Genomic DNA, 25,024 nt, shown 5'->3' on the forward strand with positions numbered 1-25,024 from the left:
GCAGGTTAATGATTTGTGGAGCTGCTTCAAGCTCTGAGAAAGAAAAACACTCCACAAATAAATAGGTTCTAGCTTCCTATTAACAGGACGCTCGATCGTCTTCACTGAAAATGCCTAAGACGTGAGTTTTTCTAATAGGTGACTGGTCTATTTTGTCCAAGTTACTATTCTGCTGTTATCACTAAAAGTTTTAATGCTGCATTTATCTACTTATTTTTGGTTAAAAAAATAAAATTAAATAATATATATATATATATATATTATATATATAGATCTATATATATATATAATCTATATATAGATAGTATATATCTATATATATATATATATATATATTATATATATATATATATATATAAAGTTATATATGATCATAAAGTTGATTGCTTTTTTGCAAGTGCACATACTGTAAATGATTTCAATTTGATTCTATAAAGTTGCAAATATAAATGAATTTATTGCATGCACTGGCTTCATACAGAAACAATAATACAATAATATATTTTCACTGCAGTACTGTGGCCAGTTTACCAGTATGGTTATTTCACAGCACATCGTGGTGTGATTTTTGAAAGTTTATGTTTGCTGAAACATTTTCAGACAGGTACAACGTGTAAATATAATAATTTTAAGCAGTTATATACAGTGAATAATTGTATGTTTCAGGACAGGAGGTGTAAAATCTAGATGAAGGATTTCACGCAATTGTGAAAATAAAGTCCCTTCAGTGTCTATGTGCAACAATAAATACTGGATACATTTCTGTCATATTATAATATATTTTATCCCTAGTAAACTATATTGTTAATTAAAGCCAATATTTCTTTTTCACACTGGGCACAGAAAATAGCTGTATTTGGAAAATTCAAAATTCAAGTGAATTCCTTGTGCTTCTCTTACAATAAAATAATGTTGTTCCTATCATCTACACAGCTTACCAATTTCCAAGCAGCTTGCTTCTGTCAAAGGTAAAGCATGTCTCTATTTCCAATATCAATAAGCTTATATTTCTAATCACCTGAAGTAAGCTGTCAGCTACCAGCTAACAGACTGAGCAGATTTGTTTTTAGTTATTTTTTCCATTGACAGAGGCCTTGAATAAGCATCTACCTGTCTTAAAGTTATTGGTGTTAACAAATACGTCTCAACAGGAGACATAGGTCCAAAATGTGCAGTTTTGAAAGAAACACATGTTGTGGGAAACGTGTATTTTCATTTTAAAACATGATATCTGGTTGAAGAAAGTTCTCTGTTTACATGCCGCCTCTCAGGAAATATGTTACACTTGTACTCCCTAAGTCATTTATATTAGCGTTTTTTCAGGGTCAAAGGCTGTTACTGATTTAAAGCTGGATAATGACAGGAAAAAATCTGTTGAAGGTGTGGGAATGTCTCCTTCTAGGTAAAATGACCAAGGAAGTGACCAACTTCCTAATGACCAACATTAGCTGAAAGCCTGACAAACAGAGATTTATTAAACTTACTGTAGTACCATATATGTTTTAAAAATACATGTTTACTATAAATTGAGCTTCAGGAATTATTTTTTTACCTGCAATCCTGTACCACTGCTATTATGGTTAGGATTATATAATTTTCATGTTTATTTCGCTATTTTTTTTCAGCTTTTGGAAAAGCCTCAGATCTAGAAATGGCGACTGCAACAGCAGCACTGGTATTTTATAACTCAGCTGGACCAGATGGCAAACTGAGCAAAGCAGGAGCTAAAGATTTATTATTGACACAATTTCAGATTTTCACAAGGGTAAGACCTGTATCACTTAACATAAATGATCATTATGGCTGTTCACAAAAGATTATGGTATTTAAAAATGATTGTATAACCTTTAGGCAGGGCTTTCAATGTACTGTACTGGAATAACACCTAACATAAAAGAATTTCAATGTATTTATTATTTATATGTAAGCAGATTTTATAACCTTTAAAAGAATTCTATGAATAGCAAAACAGAGCAGCTCTCACTTTCAGACATAATAAAAGAAAACAAACAGATTAAAGGCAGTATCTATGGAAATCAAATGACACCAGGAAAAAAAGACCATAAAAAATACACAATATTGAAAGAATGCTGCAATGATTCATCTCATGTATCCTATATGTCTCCTGTTTATAGCACACACCTATATTTTAATGTCTTTCCTTTAATGATTTGTATATCGCACACTAAGATGAAATAGAAAAAAAAAAACATAACATATACAACTGAACGTCATATAGTACATAGTGAATATTATGGGATACAGACATGAGTCTGATGTTTTCTAATTTTCCAAAACAAACTGGACAACGCTCACCTGGTAACAAACATTGATCCAGCATCTTTTTTTTCTTCATGTTGGGTCTCCATTCATATGAGTTGGACACTTAAGAATTAATATAGCTAGGGTAGGGTTTGGAGTGATTCAGGGGATTTCTCAACTAAAATGCAGTATGAAGAAACACTTGGAGTGCCCTGGGGTCTGTAATACTAAGGATTAACATCTTCATCTCAAGACAGTACCGCCTACAGCAACCTAACACTAGGCAATGGTATGAGTTGACCATTCTTTGTTTAGAACAGTCCCAGCATCCCCCTCTATAATCCTCTCTGTGTTGTGCTCATTTAGAAGCTGTGCCAATGTCACAGAATCTATTCAAATGAATAACAAATGAAAAAGGGGTCTTTTCAAATCGTTCTGAACATGTATGTGTTTGACAGGGACAAGAGACGAAACCAAAATACAAAGAAATCTTCGCTGACCTTGATGAAGAGAAAGAGAATAAAATTGATCTAGAAGACTTCATGGTCTTGATAATAAGCCTGACAATCATGTCAGATGTTATACAAGATATTCGAAAAACACAAACCTCCAAGTAAATACATTGCAGTTAATGTTCAGATGAACATTGTTTCAGCTTTGTAACTTTGTAACATTTTTTTATGGGGGGGGGGGGGGTGTAAAGGATTTGTTGAAAAAATATCAAATACTATATAATGATAAAATACCATTTAAATCATTTATTTGGCCATGACGTTGCATGGCTTGGACAGTAAACTGATCTGATAGGATTTGTTATAAATGATGCTATATAAATGTAAATTGTAAAATTGTAAGAGCATCTAGATACAGTGAGTGCACACAATTTCTCCAAATATATATAAGAAAACATATCTGTATGAAAACTTGCAGTGCATAATTGTAACTGAATGTGTAGTTCATCGTAATGAATAAAGCAAATGGGGTTATTCATTTTCTCTTGGGAGATTATCATACAGCACATTGAAAATAAGCAGATGGTTATGTATCCCACTGATGTGACAGAATAAGAAATCGATTGGAAAAGATGATCTGCATACAATAAAGTATTTCTTTTCTTTCTATTGCTTATTGTTCATTCTTTGTAAAACCTAACAAAATCCCTATTTCATGACTCACATGTCACCAGCATGTTGGTGTGCAAAAACTCCACAGTCAGCTTTGAGTAAGATTAATAATTCAGACACATAAATAACATTTACTGAATGGGTATAATATCTGCTTTTTTTTTTTTTCATATGACCGAGTAGGAAGAAATTTAAAAAATGCATTTTAAATTGTATACAATTAAAATACCACTGAAGTTTCTAAAGAGATGTGCCCGCTGCCTGATTCTAGAGTCTCTGGAAGGATTAAAAAGACCAAAGCATAAAAGGAGCCTGTTTCTGTTATTTAATTTTCACAATCAAACTTTGACCACTTGTTATTTCATAGACTGCAGACTCGGGAGAGAAAAGGCAACTCATTGCTATTCTTACAAACAAGGTTTTCAAAGGTGTTGACTGATAACAATTGATTTAGCCCAAAAGAAGAATCTCTTGTTTCAAGCATGAGCTAAGGGGGTCAAGGGAACTTAAATAATCTTGTTAAAAAAAGCAGTTTGTACTATTCAATATTTCAATTGGTATTGTACTGCCTAAACGTCCAGTGATTGATTATTTATATACAGACAATATCAGAATCCTAGGTGGAAAATCTATTAATCACTACATTAATATGTACAAATATAAGAAGATGCATTTGATAATACAGTAACCCCCACGTAGAAAATCATTGTTGTGCAATGTTTGGCTTAATACAGTCTCTGGTTAACATGGCAACAAAGCAATATAATGTACTTCCTTATTACTCTACAGCAGCCAGTAAAGGAACACGGCTCTATGTATCAAATACATCTTACAATTGAATGATTCAGTAGTAATTTGAAACATTTTAGATCATGGCTAATGTTGATCTGGCTGTCTACAACCTTCTTGAAACATTTTACAAGCATTCTGGCAAAGAAGGGGTCACCCTTACGCTGAACCAGAAAACGCTCACAAACTTACTTCAGCAAGAGCTGCCTTCTATTGTACAGGTAAGAAATGCATTGGAGACAAATGCCTTTAAATGCAACATGCACCTCATTGCCTTTAGAGAAAATGTTTCAATTCAGCCATATCGTCAGCGATACACGTTTCCCAGGTTTCAACTTAACGATTAAAGGTGGGGATTTTCAAAACAGTTCAATCACCAGTTATTGCAATATTGAATGTAAAAAAGTCACCAGAAGAGATCAGTTTACCACATGTATAAACATACATAAGTGGTGCTCTGCAGCTATCATTTATTAAGTAGACACTTGACTTGAAATGTAATTATTTCCATGTTGGTCCAGTGAGTCACTATTTAAACATGTTAATCATTTCATTGTTATTTAGAAAAATCAGTATTCCAGCTGTGTAAATTGCATTTTGGGTAGAAGGTGTTGTGCTTTTGCAATATGATTATTCGGAATCAGATATGTGGGATATCCCCACAGTTGATCATTAGTTTATAAAGCTTAAATCAATGCATTTCAAATGGAGTGAGTTGCTGTTTGTGATCTAACAAGGAACTTTCATTATGGCATCTATTTTGTTTAGCATTCTCCTTACCAGAGTGATGTCATACAGTAAAGGAAATTAGGAATATGTGACACACTTCAAAATAAAGGTTCTCTCTGAGGATGTTTTATCTTGTACTTTCATATCATTGTATATGCTTGAAAAATGAAAGTTTTGAAACATTTGCAAGACTCAGACATTTTTTAAACTCCCTTTTCAAATAGGCAATAAATAATGTTGCCAGGAACATTTAGCAACGAGAGGTTTCTAAAACCAAGCCATTGCAGCTTGGGTTAGGACCAGCCAGGCAACACTCAGAGATCTTTTTTTATTGATCTAAACAGAAGCTGATCTTAATACCACAACTCATGTGTAATGATACTTCACACGAAGACAGACAACACACAGTGAGACCAATGTAAAAAGCTAAAACAACAAATGAATTGTCCTTTTACATCTAACTTATCGAACATGTAACCACCCAGAGGAATGATGTTGTAAGCAGAAATGCCAATAGAGCTCATTCTCTATTAAAAGCTAAGCAGAGCCAGACCTGAGGATTTAAAGTGTACTGGTAATGAGATATATCACAAAAAAGTTTTCCACTGCCTCTCATACATTAAACACAGGGTTTCTTCAGTAAAATTGAACTTTGAAAAGGTATATATTCAAGCCAGTTGAGTCCCTAACAAGCAGTGCTCCATCACTTCTGAGGCATGAGTAAGAGTCTGCCTGGGCTAGACTGACTGAAACCATTTGAAGGTCCCACATATGTGACAAATGCAAGTGATATTAATCTACCAGCAGGCTCTTGCTGTAGTAAAGGAAATGATCAATTACTGAATTATTGTATAGGCTCCGCTTCCAAACATCTGACAGGCAGTTCACAGATAAGACAAGTCAATACAAATTACAGGCTTAGACTTGGTACTGGTTGTACTGGCTCAGGAGACTTGGCACTAGTTAAGCTGGTCCACAAACAATTTAAAACCATGTTACTTTAAATTGTCTCCTAAATGATTATTATTATTATTATTATTATTATTAGTAGTAGTAGTATTTTATGCTATAACCATTGTCTGAGATCATATATGCCTATAGGCCAGCCAAGTAGAAGGCCAATAACTCTTAGCTTAGCAACAATTTTTGCTGTATATGCTTGTCATGAGTCTGTGAATCTATTGGGAGTTTTATCATTACAAATAAGCTCTTGTCATACTAAATTAGGCAATAAAATATAACATGTATTCAAGCTTGAAATACATTTGTTGTCAAAGAAGAAAATGTATAAAATGAATGGTATCCATAAAGTGTTTGTCAAAGAGCAGACAATTGTAGATCAAAAACATGATTACTACAAATCATACAACAAAAAAAATATATGGTTCTGTCAATATCTGACATATGCACCACATGTCGTTAAGAATGGGTAAACCTGGAAAATAGAACAAATACTGGATTACAAATAAAATATTACTGTTTTTTTTTTTGTTTTTTTTTTCCAGATCTTTGTAACAAATCTGTACCACAGTCACCATTAGTCATTGCAAGCTAATGCTTCATTATTACAAGCCGTAGGGCACTAATTTGAAACCCTTTTCTGCAAAAATGTTTATTGCAAGATTTATAATATTATTAAAATATATTGTGTTATTTTTTTGGTTAATGGAAAATATGTTAGAAACAATGGTCTCAAATTAGGATTTATAAAGATATTCAGTCTTTTGCTGTTTCAAATGTAATTTGTTTTTATGATACAGGATGCCACTCTGGCCTCCACAGACACAAACAGAGATGGAGAAGTTGATTTTGAAGAGTTTATAACTTTCCGAAATGAAAATACTACCACCAAGTGGGACAGATACATCCGAGATTTGTTAACAGGAAAAAGGTAATTCACCCTAAAAAAAGACGAGCATGCATACAGGTTGGTTGTAATATACACATGCTGACATTTGCTATGTTGACGAAATACTAAACTGGAGGTAAAGACTGCAACAGAAAAATATATGGCTGTACTAATAAAGACTTTTCAAAAGTATGCTGGGAGAGAAGGAAACCCACTGTGTCTTGAATACAGAGACCTAAAGGATTAGAAATGCCCACACTATACAAGGTATTACTTAAAAGGTCATATATTAAGAACTGAGACATTTTAATATCTAAATACAGTTACTGAAGTTAGAACTATCTATGTTTTTGTGTGTGTGTGTGTGTGTGTGTGTGTGTATGTGTGTGTGTGTTTTTTTTTGCAGTGCTTTCAAAGATACAGAAAGGATTCAGCAGACATTCTGAGGATGCTGGACACAGATGGAAATGGGAATGTGGAATTTCTGTTGTTTCTTGCCAATTCGCTGTTGCAGTAGATATGACAGTTGTGCACTCAGCTGAGAACAAAAATAGCTGAATGTACATAAAAAAAACTAAACACAAAAGTTTTGATCATGTCTAGAAACATGAGACATTAATTTAAATTACTTTTCACACTAGTTATTAACTCTGTTAATGTAATATAACAATGGAGTACATTTCCGATTATCTCTATGAAGATCTATATAATTAATATATATATATAATAAAATATATATATATATTGAGACGAATTACATCTATATTGTGTACCTCATGTATACATATATATACATTTCATATATATATATATATATATATATTATATATATATATATATATAAGACATTTGCTGTCAATGTGCTGGTCAGACATCCACACATTGTAAAAACATCAGCTCAACTATTGGATGAAATGTTTAGACAATTGTACACCGTGTTGGACACAATGAAATGTATAGCTGCTTTCATGGGAACGAGTAATTAGTAACTCAGTAAATGAAAACTGACTTGATAATGATAATGATAATGTCAACACTGGTCTAAACTTGTCAATATTTAATTAAAACAAGTCTTTCTTTAAATCAAGCACAGTAGCTAGGTTTGGTATTCTAGTTTGGTCTACCATTGTATCTTGGCTGTCAAGACTTTTGCTGTTTCTGCTTCGGTTAGAGCTCAACTATTGATATCCTCAGTGGTTATATTTCCAGTATATTCCTTGGCCTTCACAGAAAGTAAAAAATATGGTGATCCCCTACTCCTTTTGAATTTTCTTCGTCCTTCTGCAGAAGTTTTGGTGTTCGATGTTATACTGTGTAATTATATATTCTTCAAAAAAAAGTCACAACTTAAGTTACAACTTTATCATTTGATTATAAAGGATCAAAGGTATTTTTTTTTTTACCAGCAAATATAGTTACACCTTCAGTTAGACAATGTCAATTGCTTGACTCAAAATCTTTTCATCAAAAAAATGTATTAAATGTCTATAAACTTGGTTGAACAACAGACTGTACTGTGTCCTTGTCTCTTTCATCACCACAGCCTAATGCTGCCAGGGTGAATTTACAATGGAATGAAAAAAGCAAGAATGATCTGAGAAAATGTTTTACATTTTCCACTCACACATTGAGTTTTCACCTCACATTCTCAAACCAGCCTTTAAGAATGTACAAAAAATAATGGTATGTGTGTTTGTGGCACTCTTCCCAGAAAGCACCAGAAGTAACAAAGTAATTTAATTGTAATGTTTATAAACAAAAGTTCCATGCACTTGAGGAAATTGCATAAAAAAATATATTTTATTTAGAATATATCCATTAAAAAACATAATGTGCATTTATTATATATATATATATATATATATATATATATATATATATATATATATATATATATATATATATATATTATTATAATTAGTTTATTTATCAGTTCCATCTGTAGACAATGAGGAGCCTATTAGTCAATTTGCAGCTTAATAAAGGATGTCACAAAATGAACTGCTCGTGGGTTTTTTTTTTGTTTCAATATTTAAATGACTCTGCCTTAATTTACACGTAGCTGCCATTAGCGATTTAGTTCAAAGGTAATTACAAAATTGTTCTATTAACATGTAAACGCAGTTTTATAATAGACTTCCAATCATCCAGATCCCCAAAAACCTTCCCTAGCAACCACTAACAGCCAAATACATTAAGCATGAGATGAGATTTAAATATTTACCAAAGTTGTTTTGTTTTTTTTTGTTTGTTTTTTGCTCACTTTTTCTTTAAAACCAGAATATCCGTAACTTCAAAACACTGAGGTAAAACTACAGTGTAGAAAACTAGGTCAGGCAGACAAACGTTAGGACTAATACACTGAAGAAAGCACAAGACGAAACAATTGTCTACTCGAAGGACGGGGTCTAGATGGGGTTATCATGAAATGTTTAATTTGGCTCTTTTTTTCAATAACAAATCTTTGAGATTGCTATGAAAGTAACCCTTAGGTTATTAGGCCTGTAATTTGGACCTAAGAAACATATCACGTAAACACAAAGGCCTGCATGTTTTTAGAGCATTCTGTTCTATAACGAGTCCATGGATGGCAGTGTAGAGAATGCAATGAGCTTCTACTATCTTTATTTGCAAGTATAAATGGTCTTGTTATGCCAGTCAGAATGAATTTCGTCCTTCAACACACAGATAATGTGTACTGTAGATGCATATGCACATATTGGGTCGAAGAACATAATCCTATCCTATCTTTTTCTAGGGCTCTGGAACAGTGTAGGAATATCTAGTAATGAGTTCTGCGTACAGGAAATTAAAAACAAACATGTTTTAAAAAATCTTATTCTTTAAAAACAGATTTTAACAGCTGGTTTTATACTGTTGAATACCTCATAACTAGTATTTAATACATATTACACATGTTTACATGCAAATGTTACTGTCACCAACTTCACCTTCTCTTTCTTTGTATTTAACATCGAAAATATATTAATTGTGAACTGTGGCTTGGGAATAAAGGGGCCATGACTTATTCAGTCAGTAACACACCTAATTGTTGATTGCAATCAAGTTTAACCAGGATAATTGTGCACTGAAACTGTAGTTTTCAGTGAGGTCCAGTAGTAATGTCTATTATTTCAATTCCTTAACCATTCACCCATACGGGTTCAATTTAGGGTGAACAAATTACTTGAAATTGCTGTGCGCTACAAATGGGCAGGCAGGAAAATCATTAAATTCCTCACTGAGGACAAGATTACAATGTGCAAAAAGTGACATTGAAATCCGATCATCAAAAAACATGTTTATGTAAATTGAAAAAGTAATCAATTTTGGCAATAATAAAAAAAAAAAAACAGCATTTCAATATCATTTAAATTAGCACAACTTGGGAAGGGGTGCTGAATAAATAATCCATTTTGGCACATTATTGATGGTTGTTTTGGGGTGACGTCGTTGGGTTATGAAGACCCCTTTTAATGGGTTTTGATTGTTGAACATGATTTCCAGTCAGAATATTTTATGTTAGAGACTCATGACTAAAGTAACATGTTGTTATTAAGGCATTACTGTGCAAAATGTATATTTCTTTTTACTTCGAGGTCAGTCCTGAATGTGTTTGTTATCAAAAAATATGATATGAACTTGAAGGTTTAAAATGCATGGCAGATATATATTTAAAGGTATGCCTAATTAGGGATGTTTTAGCAACATAACACAGCATTTCTACAGTATGTACTTGATTCCTGAAAAAGTGGACTCTTAAAAAGATTATTAGATGCAGAGTGGGATGTGACCCTATGTGCCACTCATATTCCTAAAAGCACATTCCATTAAACTTGGAAAAAGACCAAAAGAAATTGTGGAAGTAACTGACAAGAATTGTTTGATTTAAATGTTTCTTCTTGTCTTGCAACACCTCGGTTTTTGAAAGTATCACTGCACTGGTAAATTCCTGTACAGTAAATAAACAATGACAATCATTTCTGGGATCGATCCAGGACAGCTGAATAACCTGTGTTCTTATTGGTTATTTTATAAGTCACACAGTCTGGCACTTTCCTAATCTTATAGTGTGCTATAAGACAACACATATCAGACAACTTGAGTATGTTATTTATTTGAAATGTGTAACACATATATGGTGTCCTTTTATTCATCTGTGGACATAGCTTCTCTAAAAATACCTTTATATTACTTTATATAAAAAAACGAACATATGATGGCTTATTGTCTGCCAACATAACTCACTGATTTACCCACTCTATTGAATTTGTCCAAAATAAATAAGCTACTTTTTAATTAACTCAAGGGTATTGTTGACTAAGTTTCAAACTGTGATAAGCTTTAGTGAGTTGGGTTCATTTTCAATTTCATCAAGTAAAGCAATAGATTTTTCTCATCATGCAGTTTTCAGTTCTCTACTTATCAAGTACCCGCTGCCACGCTTAATTAGCTGCACACAGGGTTTTTTTCTATTAGTGTTATTGTTACAGAGTGAAACTATAAAGTATATGAAACATTTTAGAATGCTATTCTGCATTAGTGATGTTACATACTTTGAGCAAATGTAGCTTTATACAGGCAACTTTAAAATGCCTGTTTTTTGTTTTTTTTTTAACAATAAGGATGTAACAATATATTTAGCTGACATTTACTTCCGTGTTTTTTTTGTGCCAAGTTGTTGTAATTTATTTTTTAGCTCTACCAGGTCTGCTTGCAATATCCTGACATGCATTACACTGTACTGTATTTTCAGGAGAGGAAAAAAAAAAAAAAGTGTTGCTTTTCCATTCCTGTTAGGACACAGGCTTCCATGTCTGAGTAAGATATTATTGGCAAGCTAACATGCGATTTTTACATTAGATAGAAAAGTTTCCCTTTACCTGTTGCAATGCTATTATGCAAGTGAAGGAGGTGTTATTTTAGGTGTACGGCAAAATATACAAAAAGGCTTACATTAATGTTTAATGGCTTAATCGACATTATTACGCCAATACCAAGGTGTACATTTATGACATACAATTCTTAATTATACTGAGCTTAAAACTAATGTTAAAATGATTCACACAAGTGCAACCCTATTCGACTAAGTTTGCGTGAATGCCCCTCTATATTGTTAGGCCACCTGATACTAGTTCAAATAGCCCAGGGCCTGTAGGTTATTTGCTATGCAACAGTTGTCTGCTGCAATGGTCTCTGCACTGATACTTTGGTATTGAACTTTTATTGCCTTAAAAAGCATGCAGTACCAAGCACCGGGTAATAAAAATCCAAATCATTAGATTAATTATTCTCCATGGAGTACATTCAGGAATAGTGCATTTCTGCTGAACTTGAGGGTTTTTTAATCCATTTTGCACCACCCAAGGAGTGCATATCATGATTCAAATTTATAGTTATTAAAATACTTTTGCTTGTGTAAGGTAAGATGCGTAATGGTTGTGAGAAGAAGCAACAGTAATTGGTTGAGGAACTTCAGTCATCTAGTTCTGATAACTCCTATGATGCATCTCAGAATATTATAATGAAAATAAAGTGATAAAGTAATCCTCTTTGATATGAAAAACTTTCCACTAGATTTTCCTTCTTTAATAAGACAGTGAATGGCTAGGCAGTCTTATTTACCTGAAGGTAACTTCTCCGTGCCAAACCATTTATTTAAAATAAATACTTTAAACAGGGAATGGGAAATGTATAAAAGAAGAAATAACAAAACAAACATGATACATTTTAACTATCTTTGCATTTGGCGAGAAAATCTGAATTATTGTATTTTTAGTTATACTGTGGCCATGGCCACCACATACCTTTTGTGTTTGTTACCCTGACTGGTTAAAAGTTAACCGACATACAGGTAAAATAAAAACACTGTCATAATTCAACAAAGACAAACCTGAAGGTTGCAGCAGAAGCAGAAAAGTGAAAGTGCACTTCCACATACGCCAGGAAATAAGGAAATAATTTAGTTATTTGGCTGTTCTTGGCTGTTGTTTTTCTGATTTCGATCTACCCATGGTAGCACGGTTTTGCAGATCTGTTGGTGTGTAATGTGGTTTGGGTGAGGGGTGGGGTTCTGTTCTGTTTGAAGATTAAGTTTATAACATATAAAAGCTGAACAGTTTAACAATAATGATGCATCTTAATTAGTTAATACATTATACCAATGATAAAAACTTTGCACTAGAGCAAAACTTTTTTTTTTTTTTTTTTTTAATACCGTAGAATGAACCGATACAATTTAAAGGAAAGCCTGACACCTTCAGGCAAACTAAGATATTTGAAAAATGTAAAATTAAGTCTGTACTGCCATCTGCAGGGAAACACACACATTAAATGTGAAATCAACCAAATCCAAAAATGAGACAAAATAAGATATTTCCATATACAAATAAATACTTATATATGCTAAATATATTTAATCTGATGTACAATAGTGAGATGTATTGTAGATATAGAATTTACATATGCAGACAGCATTGTCAGGAGGCTGGAACCCATTTGACAGTCAGACAAACTCAACGGTACTCAAGTGAAAACTCCCAAAATTAAGCAACAGCATCTCTCCATTACATATTAAGTATGTAGCAGTCTACAAATGACCAACTGTCCAGTTCGGTTTAATGGCTTGTACCATCTTGGGGGTGTTTTAATAAATAGCAGTGACCTTTGGTATTTCTCACAGCTTTGGTAGAATTCTCATCTTCAGCCAAGTCATTTCTAACAGAACAAGGCTTTCAATAATGCAGTTGACAAGTGCAAGCAAATGAATATGGAATTGTGTTAAATACTATCAACTACATGTTAAGCAATCATAAGAGAATATATTTCAGTAAATCCGTTAACTTGTCCTTAAAATATCTTGAAGGTGCCGTCGATAGATCTTCACTGTCCTGGTTAGTTAAACATGCAGCAGAATAAAACACGGCTTGTTTCTCAGTACTGTGCTTGTAGAGAACCCAAGTCTACAAATATGAAAGGGAAAAAGAATAAAACATTGGAGCCCAAAGGAAAAGGAATTGCAAGGTACGCAGCAGCTGTTGACTTTTATTGAAGTTTAGAAATATTCATCAATTTCATTTCTTGCCTCAAAATGGCACAACATTCACTTCTAAAATAATGTTACAGGATATAAGTCTTGGTAAATACAATAGAATACATATTTTAAATGACATGAACAGTACTATAAAATGTAGCATACACACTTTCACCACTCATTAAATTCTGTTTTTCAAAATAATTACCAATGGAATTCTAACCTGTTTTTTTTTTTTGTTTTTTTTATAGATGGCCAAATCTTTTCCAGCCTAAGAATAAACTGTCCAATGAAAGTGACTCTGAATGCAGTTCAATCCGGGAGAGTAAGCAAGATGGATTTGGAAGGAAAGTGAAGAAAACTTTAGGAAAACTACTGTTTCTCAGTCATCATCAACCCCATGAAAAATTGAAGAAATGTCAAGATAACACATTCAACAGGCCAACTACAACAAAACACGCTGGTATTATTGGAAAAAAGAGTTTCCTTCCAAAGAGCTTTAAGGAACTACCATCTCCAAAACTGTTCACAAAAATGAAGCCGATGGTTGATGAGAACGATTATTTGAATAAATATAACACTGTTAAAAAGGATACCAGAGGGACAAAGACAACGGATCCCAAGCAGTTTTACAAGATAGAAGAGAATGAAATATGCACGTCATTTAAAGCCCATCCACACCCAACTGGTTTGATTTTACACAAATATATTGCTCATTTTTAATTGTCATAATAATTCCCTATTTGATGTGAATTATGATCAAAAACCATAACAATAGGGTTACATTTTATAAGTACATTTTAAATTGCCATATATGTGAAATTATCTATCAATAACTAAAGTTTAATTTTCCATTTTAAAAAGGTCACATGGTTCAAAGAAAAATTATGTATTATCTGTATTAAACATTATGATCAATTAGCTATGCAATTAATATTTTGTATATCTAAATTGTTTAACCTAAAACCTTTTTGAAAATCTTAAAAATCTGAGTCTATAATACCGTTAGTTGCTATGGTTACTTTTAAAGGGGAGTGTCACTGTCAACAGTTTTTCAGAAATATGCTTCAGGATTTTTTAATTTAATGGGCCAAATACTTTTTTCACTTTTTACAGCAACTATCCAAGTTGACTATGTGGAGGAGGCTGAAACAGAGAAGTTGATAGGAAACAAATTGGTTTTGAGATCAAGACAGACGTCAAGAAGAGTCTCTGTAACCAGCTTGCCCATGGGACTGCAGAAGGTATAAAATACATATAACATAAATGAAGAGACACTAGCAAGCACAATAGGAGTCAGATCTAGTTTTCAATAATAAATCTGGTTTCTTAGTAAATGGTGGATACTGAATTCTTATCTTTAACTAATAAATACTATTACATTATTGAAGGGAAATCCTATTGCCTTTGTTTAGCACCAATATCACAATTTTCCAGCTACACTTATTAATTTCTGATTTGCTAAGTTCTATTGCTATGCTACAGTAGCAAGCCATGTAGTCTCAAAAAGCCTGCAACTATAATCGGCAGAGGAATCAAACATATAAAATGAGAAGCTGTCATTTTTAAACCCTTTAATGACTACTATTTTTCTTCCAATTTTGTAGGCACCGTATTTAAGGAAAAGGCAACACTTTGGAATATTTAAAAGAAAGAAAAGGAAGCCAGTCGATAAAATCAGAAAGCAGTCTGTTTTAACATTAGGAAAGCTCCAGGCTCAGGCAAGTAATTTTGTATTAAATCATTATGCAATATTAACCTTTAGCTTTTTTTTTTTTTTTTTTTTTTTATGAAACAGAATATAAATATGCAGTACAGAAGACTAAAGAAGAGAGTAGCCCAGACTTATACTGGCCAGTGCACTAGTTATTTAATTGAGATTATGCTTGGTTTAGATATTTGTTGCCATATAGCTACCTTTACAGTTTAGGTAAGATTATATCATGGCTTCTGGCTGCAACTGAAGAACTGAAGTTTGTTTAAATTACTTTGCATGTACATTTGTTAGAAATTGTTAACTTGAGTCTCCAGCATATGTTCATCCAACTTGTTCAAAACTATTATAATAAATCTTGTAAATCTCCCCCTCAAGTTTTTTTTTCAAATGTATCCATATATGTACACATTTTAGTTGTCGTCTTTGTTTTTCAGGTGGATGATCTCATAGAAACTGTGGCTGATAGATCAGCGAAGCTCCTGGCACAGAGACATGCAGAGCTGGAACAGTGTGAGTTTCTCGGGGATGAGATCCTTCAATCCTCCAAGCAGTTTCAGAGGATTTCTCAGAAGAGCGCTTGGAAATACAAATGGAAGAACTTGTGTTTTCCCTGTGCGTGGTGCTGTTAAGTAACTGCCCTCAAAAACAAGAAAAAAAGAAAAACACACAACCAACTAAAGCTAAACATAATGACCTGTCCGATTTTATTAGGTGGCACTGTTCTGCAATGGTAATTTCTACCATTTATGAGAAACATTTGGAATAAGTTCTCTGAAGGAATAGTTTGTAAACGCGAGCTACAATGGACATGTGAAAAATATCTGTATCATTGCAACAAACAATTGTTTAAACAATGTGATTCTATAGCACTTAAAATATGAAATTGATTTACTATTATTTATTTATTTGGCAGACACCTTTATCCAAGTCAATTTACAGGTGTTACAGGGCAGTACAGTTTATGGGTCTTTAAGTAGTTGAAAGAGTGGTGGGGCCAGGGGATTGACAAGTTCCACTTCTATAACATTTAGTTGTTCTTCTACCTCAACCACTATATAGCTTAGTATAATTAAACCTCACTAAACTGCTTGTTAGCAATGGAACGACAGCTTATTCTCAGTGTCTATAAATGGGAAAAGGACAAAACTCAAAATTAGCTGCATCATTCATGCTGGATCAGCTGCAGTCACTCACCACCAGTGTCCAAGGAACATATGCACATCCAAATAATCCTCAATATGATTGTGTGTGCCTTAACTGTACAACCCACTGTTAATTCAATTTTGCAAAAATGACTCTGTTCTGTATGTTATCTGTACTTTTGTAGCCTTGGACAGAGCAACTAAAACATCCTCAGTCAGGGCAGGAAGTTAATTAAGGAGAAAAGATATTCATGGAATGCACTTTTGTATTAAAACATCATCTTTCTCACATCAAGAAAAAGAAAGTAGTAATGTAACTGTGCAACTCAAACATTTCATTCCGTTTAGCATAATAATCAGCAAAAATATACACTGCTAGGGCATTACAGTACTATTTCATAACTGAAACTAGTGATAACTAACATATATTAATACCATAAAACATTTGCTTAAAAAAAAAAAAAAAAAAAAAAAAAGGACAAGAGAGCTTTTCTTATCTAATAATACACATTGAAGATTGACGGTCGAAACACATGTAAACAGACTCCTTGGTCTCTTCTCAGTGTCCATTTAATGTTTCCATTTGGTTTTCTTGCTGTTCGTCAGCGTCTTAGAACTTTTCATCATCTAAACCAGAAGCAAATACCAGTACAAAGATTAAAACCATGAACAAATAGCAACTTCAATAAAATATTTCAAGAGTGGATAGTTTAATATGCAAGATACATTAACAAAAGTGTAAAAAAAAAAAAAAATAAAAACAAACAACACCACACAAAACCCAATACTTACTTTCTAATGTTTGTTGAAGTTCCTGGATGGTGCTTAGCAAAACATGAAATTGTTTCTTCCTCAGCTCAAGCTAAAAAAATAACACACACACATTACATATTATATATAACATCTCTAGTTAAAATAAAACAGAGAATTGGTCTGAACAGTTGCATTACCTTGTCTTCAACATTTTTTTTGATCTGAGACAGATGCTGCAGTTCTGTCAAGCGATTCAAGCTGCCTGCAAGTTATGCAGATATTTACAAATAATGAACAGGGTACTTTCTGAGGTAATAAATGTTGGTCGATGACAAACATCATGGAATACATGAAAAACATAAATTACAATGATCTTATGAGCAAAGAAAAAAACAAAAGCAAGACTAGCTCATAAATATGGTGTGCCTACTTATTAAACGACGACTTGCAACAGACAGTAAAACTTAAAAATAAAAAAAGGACAACTTTAGTAGAATCGTGCAGAACTGAAAATGTAAAACCTTAGTCATAGCCTAAGAACTCTATCTTCTTTCTGAAAATCATGTAATACAAATGTTAATGTGTGACTGTTTCAGGAGGTAACACAAAGAAATTTAAAAATACACATTACATTATGTAATGGGAACACATAGTGCCGTGCCTATCAGGGTGCTGCTGAATGACCTTTGCTAACGCATCATATTCTAAAAAGAACAAAAAAGCACTCATCTTTTTTGCAAATGTTCTCATAAGATAATCATTCAGATCCAACGTAAGGCTCTCATTTGGACTTTTATGTTAAAAAAAATATGAGCTGAACAGTTTATTTGATCTACATCTACACTTGATTGAACACACACACACAAAGTCTGCCTTCTGACTGATGGAGACAAAATAATAATTATTGCATCTATGTGACGATCAAGACAAGTTTACAGCAATGACTAAACACCTGCAAGCATTTCCTCTGTGACTCTAAACAACAATAATACTAAACAAAGGCTACGTAAACAAACATTTCTACAACACTGTTTTTCAGTACAGACCATCTAAGAATAAAACTCTTTACCTTGCTGGTTCTTTGGTATTCTCTTTGCTTGTAAAATTTATTTTTTGCATTCAGCAATTTTTTAGCGTGCAGCTGTTAAGTTCTGCCCTGTAATAACAATTAATATTTAATATTTATTTTCCAGTATAAAAAGAAAAATATGGAAAAACTATAATAACATATACTGGTATTAATCCTTATTCAGAACATACATGTCTCATGCCGTGTGGTAAAACAATCTAATTGGGACTGCAAAAACATTTCACTGGGCAAGACAATATTCATAAATAGCATGTCTTACCTATTTCTGTTTACATTTCTTCATAGTTCTTCATTTCCTTTAGGTTCATGTCATAGACCAGTAACCATTGAGAATTCACATTGTCCCAGGGTACCCAACATACGCTGGTACTGTGTGTACCTACAATGACAAAAAAGCTAATGTAGATTAATTTGTAAATAAACAACATTACTTGGATAAAAAAAATAAATAAATAAATAAAGTGAAAGAACTATATATATATATATATATATATATATATATAGATATATATATATATATACACACACACACACACACACACACATATACATATATATTACAGTTTTTGTTTAAAACTGACTAGCATGACAATTTTCTTCAATCGATTTTAACTAAGTTTGTGGTGGTCCAATAAAATAGCTCACTGAATGTATATTGAGCACAATATGGATAGAGTATCAAGCACTTCATTATTCAAGGGATATATAATAGGGTGTGTTAACACGTGTCAGTAACATTGGTTTTGATTACTTAAAATGTAACTACATATTTGTTAAATGTATTGTGCAGGCAGATTTGACTATAACTGCGGCAGGTAAGGAGTGAAAGATAACTACCAGGACGTACCCGTCTTCCTGGGATCCACAATTACACCACTTGATGAAGCTCTTCAATAGGACATCAATGCGCCGATCGTCACCAGCTCCATCACAGTCAATCAGAAGCCGCTTCCGGATAACCTCGTCTTAAAAGGTGTATACATTTCCGTAAGTCAAATGGTTAAACAAGTCAACGTAGCGAATCTACACTAAACTACATATTCTAAACAATGCTTTACAAAACTCTAGTGTGCGCAAGCAATCAGCCCGCAAGGTCTGGCTAGGTTTTCAGTGGCGTGCAAACGAAACTCAGTAGAATCGTTAAACTTTCACAAACGAATGAAAAACAAATACAACAACACTTTAGTTATAAACGTTAAGTCATACACTCTACTCACTACCTCAACTTTGAATCAAACTTCCCATCGGTCACAAACGCCACTGCTGAAAACACTGCTCAATTCCAGTAACAGTACAAACAGTGTTTCTTCAAACAAACTTTCCTTGGCAATGTTATGTGCCCCGCCCCTAAAAGCAATTCTATTGATTGGCTAGACGAAAATGGTGTTTTCTGTAACATAAAGGAGGTAAAGAAGCTATCTCTCATGTTTGCCATGTTGGCTCCATCGTCTCCGTACATTAGCATCCCATGCTGACTCTTATACGGATCCACAATGGCACCAATTTCTTCGCCGCCTCAGTTCTCTAAAGCTTGCTTTGTGATAGGCTCGCTACAATAATTTTGCATATGGCCGTGCAATGCGTGCGGGAAAAGTGACGTTTCTCCTCCCAGAATGCAGCCTGGTAAACAGACATGGAAGCTGCTGGTGAAGACCTCCACAGTCACTGAACACTGCATTCGTGCTTTTATTTACAAATCCCGCACAAACTGTCAACTTGTTCAACTATACAAACGCCGTTAAAAGCTATTTTGAATTTGAAACATCTGGATTCAGGTAAGCGGGCGATAAAATGGTTGTTTGCGTTTTTGATGTTTCTGAAAAGGCAATGATAGAAACATGTCATTTTTAAAAAATACGATTGCAGTAAAAAAACAAATTCAAAACAGTAATCTGTAACTTGATAATATATATTGAAAACATATTTTAGCGTCTCAAAATGTGTTTATCGAATAGTAAAGGGAAAAATACCAATGGTTTAATGGTCATTCTGTGTATAGTCTTGAAAGACCACACCAATGAATTAAGCAACATAGATGGATAGTGGCAACTTAGTTGAACAGTAAGTATTTACTACAGTCGCAGTGGCACCCGTCACAGATGTAACATAATTCAAGAAAACATGTCAAATAAAAGCATTTAGTGAACATTAACCACCAATTAATATGACAGACCAAACTACACCATTGTTTGGTAGTAATAACAAACAATCTTTATCAAAATAAAAATAAACCTCTTAAGCAATTTCAAACATTTGTTGGCAAAAAGTATTAACACATTACTGCATTATAAAGTCCATAGTCATTGTGTTGAAGAAGAACGTTTTGGCAACACAACAGATGAAGGTCACGACAAAGGAATTGGATTAACAGTTTAGAAAAGCAGTTGTAACAAACTACAGCAAAGGAAATGGCTACAGAACAGTTTCAAACAAATCTGGAATACCAAAATCCACAATCAGCAATAATCAAGAAGTACCACAGAACAAATTCAACTGAAACGCTTGAAAGAAGTGGACGGCCAAAGAATATTACTGGGACACCAGGTAGGAGAATCCTCTGAGCAGCTAAAAAAAAAAAAAAATCAAAGATTAACAGCCAAGGAGGTAAAGATTTAGAAGCTGTGAGGCATATTTATGTATTGTGTTTTATGTCTAGGGTTAATTGGTCTACCAAAAAAAAAAAAAAGATTTATACAGAAGTGCATAAGATAAGTACAAATCAGAATCTGTAAAAGTATCACACACATGATTAGTCATCAAATATCATCAAAAGCGTTTAAAGCAGTGGTCATGAGGGTGGCGGTGGGATCAGTTCCAAAAGACAAAAAAAAATTCCTGTTTAACCCAGATGAAGAATTTAGGACTGTGTGAGGGGAGTAATATTAAGAGCAAGATTTCCACAAGATTCTCCTAACATTACAATACGAAGTAGAATAACATATAGGCTCTTAGGTTATAATAACATATAGGTTCTTGGGCTACTTATTGATTTAAAGCTGCTGTACAAAACACAATGCATTTTAGGGTCAGACCTTGCCTTTGTTGTCTGAATCGCCACCACAAACTGGGGGAATGCTGTTTCCTTTCAAATCGAAACCGCTTTCTTGTCCGGCAAGGAGACACTGTCTGTTTCTGTGGAGGTGTGACTTAGATGTGTCGCCAGTTAAGACCTTTATTTGCCACTTAATGTCTCTAGTTTGTCAGCAGAATAAAAATCTTGTATCCAAGCTTATCAGTGAGAGCGCCCTGTTGTGTTTGAAAGTTTAAAATCATCTGTTTTCTTTTGAAGCTTTGAGGTTTCAACTGGAACTGCCATCTCCCTTGTCTGTTCCCAAGTATAAAACATACAGTATTACCCGAATAATGTTTTTTCCTATTACAACTACAGGTGATAGAATTCAGAATGTTCCTGCAGTTTTCTTTTGGAATGACAATGTACTGGTTACAAGGCTCTTGGGGACGCGAGCACTCCTGTCCTTTACACACTCATGGTTTGTCGGGACTCTCAGGTTTGCAGTTGCCTGCGTCTCCAAGACGCGCGCCAGTCCTTCTGACATGGGCTGCATCTCCGGATATTTCATTTTATTATTTTAAATCATGCAGATAATACCACAGCGATGTATGAGGTGCAAACTTCAGAATGTAAACATGGACATGGGGATGTCTTGTATCAGATCAGACTGAAGGACTGAACACTATATTGAGTTGCTCCCCTTTGATGTGACCTCCTGTGTATGGTTGCACGAGAGCAGAGCATGCATAGTTTGCGCTATTGAATAAGCAAGTTAGTTAGTTTGGGGAACTCAGTAAAATAATATAGGCTTTAAGTAAGACAAAAAAAGTGTATTATGATTTATGAATTTAAAAATCTCATAGGTTCTGGAGCATCTGGTTTAGTAGAATGGTTGGTTGTACTTGATCTCTATCCTGGAATTTAGCTTTTGTGGATTCTGTTGCCTGTGCTTTCTGCTTGTGGCTTTTAGCGTTTGTTTCTTATTGTTAAAAAGTTGTCAAAACTTAAAAAAATGTAGAAAATAAGATTTATATATCATAACATTAGATTTTGTACTTTATTGGCACCCTCAACATTTTTGGCACAGTGATACTCTGAAGCAATACACATGAGAACTGCTTTCTAAATCTTTTTTTTTGTACTATTCAATTATTCTTGCTGCTTTGTCTTGTTTAAATTATTTCATCTATTAAATCAAGCTCAATAGTTTATTGTGATTCTCAGCTTGAGGTTCCTGAGGTCATTGTTGCATCAGTCAATGTCCGTTAGTCTTACAATCTTGATTGTGCCTAGGGTACTATAATTATGAAAGATGACAACCCCCTCCACTGGTGAAAATCAACTATTATTTGCTAAATATCTATTAGTTAGTAATTAAAAAAAAAATAATAATTAAAAGATTCTTCATGCTATGCCTCCAGTATTTGTGGCATGCATATCGTTTCAGTCTCAAAATCAGAAGTTTGCATTTTTGTTTAATATGTTCAGGATGTTGCATATGTTATCAGTTTTTATCCACTGCTGAGACGAAACCTCTGATTCACCCTTTTCAGTAATTAAGCATATGAAGTAAAGAAGTGAAAGATGTTGGTGTTTTCAGTAATTCACCCCGAAATAGGATTATCGAATTGCAAACTGAAATTCTCTAGGTGGTTAACCAGGGGTAGTACTTAGTAGATTGGATTACTTGGCACTGGTGACTTTTTCCATAAGTAGCTCATGTACAAACATGAAAGCCGTTAGTGAGAGTGCTAGAATTGCTGCTGTTAGATCAAATTGTCACAAATATTATGTCTTTCGTACGGATAAATAGCGCATTCCCTAAACAGTGATTATTTGGAAACTGTAATTTCTTGATTCTAAGTCCAAATTACTGTCTTTCGTTCCGATTTGTCTTAACTGAAGTGGAGAAGTCTGATCATCTATAAAACCAAACTGATAGGGCTAATGGGACTTCTTTATCACATTTGACAATGGCCCACAGATCACAGCCTTTTTAAGGCTCCTGTAGTCGTCCCAGGTTTAGACTTATTCACAGTTCACAATGACCAAAATCAACAGACCAATACTGTTGTAACAGTAGTTTTGGAACAATAACCAATTATCATAAGATTGTCAATCATTTGTTGTCATCAATACTGAAATTATCAGTAAAAATATTATTGTCAAATATATTTTATTCCTCTGTCTTCCTGTATATAACCTAGTACTTTGGTTTTCCATAAAGAAGTCCAAGAGCAAATGACTTGAATTCTGTCTCTCTTCTATAGTGGGAGACAGCAGTGGTATGTCAGAGAGAGAAAAAAAAGAAACTGTGAGAGTAAGAACTGTTGCACTAACCAGAGATAAAGTTGCAATTCATGGGAAATAAAACATGGTTTAAGATTTTCTTAATTAAAATGTCACTTTCTCCAGCCCTACAGTAGCAGACAGATTTAACTGGGAATGGTGGGAGTGGGGTGTGTGTGTGTGTGTGTGTGTGTGTATATATATATATATATATATATATATATATATATATATATATATATATATATATATATTATATATATATATATATATATATATATATATATATATATATATTATATATATATATATATATATATATATATATATTATATATATATATATATATATATATATGTGTGTGTGTGTGTGTGTGCGCATATCTGATGTTCATATAACCTTAAACGCAGTGCATGATATTTCAACAGTACTTAACTGGGACTTCACAAAGAGTGTATGATTGGATGCATTTTGGATTTTTGTAAAGTACAGCTGAACCCCATCCTGTAAGATATGATACCCTCTTAACTGATGGACCTCAGTAAATATGTCATTGACACATGCTGCTACCAACTGAATGGCACTGATGGAAACTGATCAATTCACATTTTATTTTGGGTTTAAAGTTGGCGCAGTTGAGAATTCAGTTTTACTTATTACATGCTGTCACTTCACATAATTGCCCAGTTTAACCATGTTAAGTAAAAGAAAGCAAGGGATTAATATAATTACTTTACCATTAAAAGCTTTTTCACCAACAAAAATGAGTTTATGTGCTTGCTTTCTTGTTGGTGTGTCTGTCTTGCCAAATGTTAAAGTGCTTTGTTTTGCAATCATTTTCACCGATTTTCTTTGTACAGTGTACATGCATTACAGTACTTTGGTGTTTTAGACACACTGGTGTTCCTGACATTGTTAATTTGCGTTACTAAAACAGCTGCAAAGGGTCCCCTGAGTGGCTCACCTGGTAAAAGCACAGCTGTGTGGTGTGGAGGGGGAGTCATACAGTGCAGGTTTGTGTCCTGGCTGTGCAGTCACCAGTCTTTGCTGGTGATTCTGAAGGAAGCCTCGTATTAGCTCTGGAGCGCCCGTGGTTGAGAGAGGCAAAACCGCCAGGGACTGCTTCTCCTCATTGAGCAACAGCGAACCCTGCTGGCCAGGCTCCTAGTGAGCTCAGAGCAGACACCTGCAGGGATGACCTTTGCCCTCCAGTGGCCAGTAGCCCGCTGACCTC

General features: G+C 33.8%; 3 protein-coding genes and 1 long non-coding RNA gene across 10 annotated transcripts in view; 3 read left to right on the forward strand and 1 right to left on the reverse strand.

Moving 5' to 3' along the window:
* The first annotated feature begins 43 nt into the window (after positions 1–43).
* LOC121297756 (sentan-like) lies at positions 44–2,879 on the forward strand. Its single transcript, XM_041224233.1, has 4 exons — positions 44–121; positions 934–968; positions 1,626–1,765; positions 2,721–2,879. The coding sequence occupies exons 1-4, from the start codon at positions 111–113 to the stop codon at positions 2,877–2,879; spliced, it is 345 nt and encodes a 114-aa protein (XP_041080167.1). The 5' UTR covers positions 44–110.
* Positions 2,880–4,192: 1,313 nt separating this feature from the next.
* On the forward strand, positions 4,193–14,633 carry LOC121297662. Its single transcript, XM_041224091.1, has 3 exons — positions 4,193–4,396; positions 6,665–6,795; positions 14,038–14,633. Exons 1-3 carry the CDS (start codon positions 4,259–4,261, stop codon positions 14,507–14,509), a joined length of 741 nt encoding a protein of 246 aa, XP_041080025.1. The 5' UTR covers positions 4,193–4,258; the 3' UTR covers positions 14,510–14,633.
* Positions 14,634–16,184: 1,551 nt separating this feature from the next.
* Positions 16,185–19,823, reverse strand: LOC121297777. Of its 5 annotated transcripts, none has more exons than XR_005947209.1 (7): positions 19,709–19,823; positions 19,336–19,453; positions 18,748–18,867; positions 18,468–18,554; positions 17,596–17,660; positions 17,438–17,507; positions 16,185–17,272 (listed from the first exon to the last, which is right to left on the reverse strand). It is a non-coding gene; the product is annotated as an uncharacterized LOC121297777 (long non-coding RNA). The 5 variants fall into 5 exon arrangements; XR_005947210.1 differs by having other exon boundaries at positions 19,706–19,823; XR_005947212.1 differs by lacking the exon at positions 18,468–18,554.
* A 293-nt stretch (positions 19,824–20,116) lies between these two features.
* Positions 20,117–25,024, forward strand: part of LOC121297732 (ataxin-7-like) — a 29,031-nt gene continuing 24,123 nt past the window's right edge. The window contains exons 1-2 of one of the 3 annotated variants that reach the window (XM_041224189.1): positions 20,117–20,263; positions 20,782–21,032. In XM_041224189.1, coding sequence (XP_041080123.1) covers positions 20,897–21,032 — 136 coding nt within the window. In that variant the 5' untranslated portion in view covers positions 20,117–20,263; positions 20,782–20,896. The other 2 variants (XM_041224191.1, XM_041224190.1) reach the window with 2 other exon arrangements.

Source organism: Polyodon spathula, chromosome 23 (assembly GCF_017654505.1).
Source record: "Polyodon spathula isolate WHYD16114869_AA chromosome 23, ASM1765450v1, whole genome shotgun sequence".
Classification (NCBI taxonomy): domain Eukaryota; kingdom Metazoa; phylum Chordata; class Actinopteri; order Acipenseriformes; family Polyodontidae; genus Polyodon; species Polyodon spathula.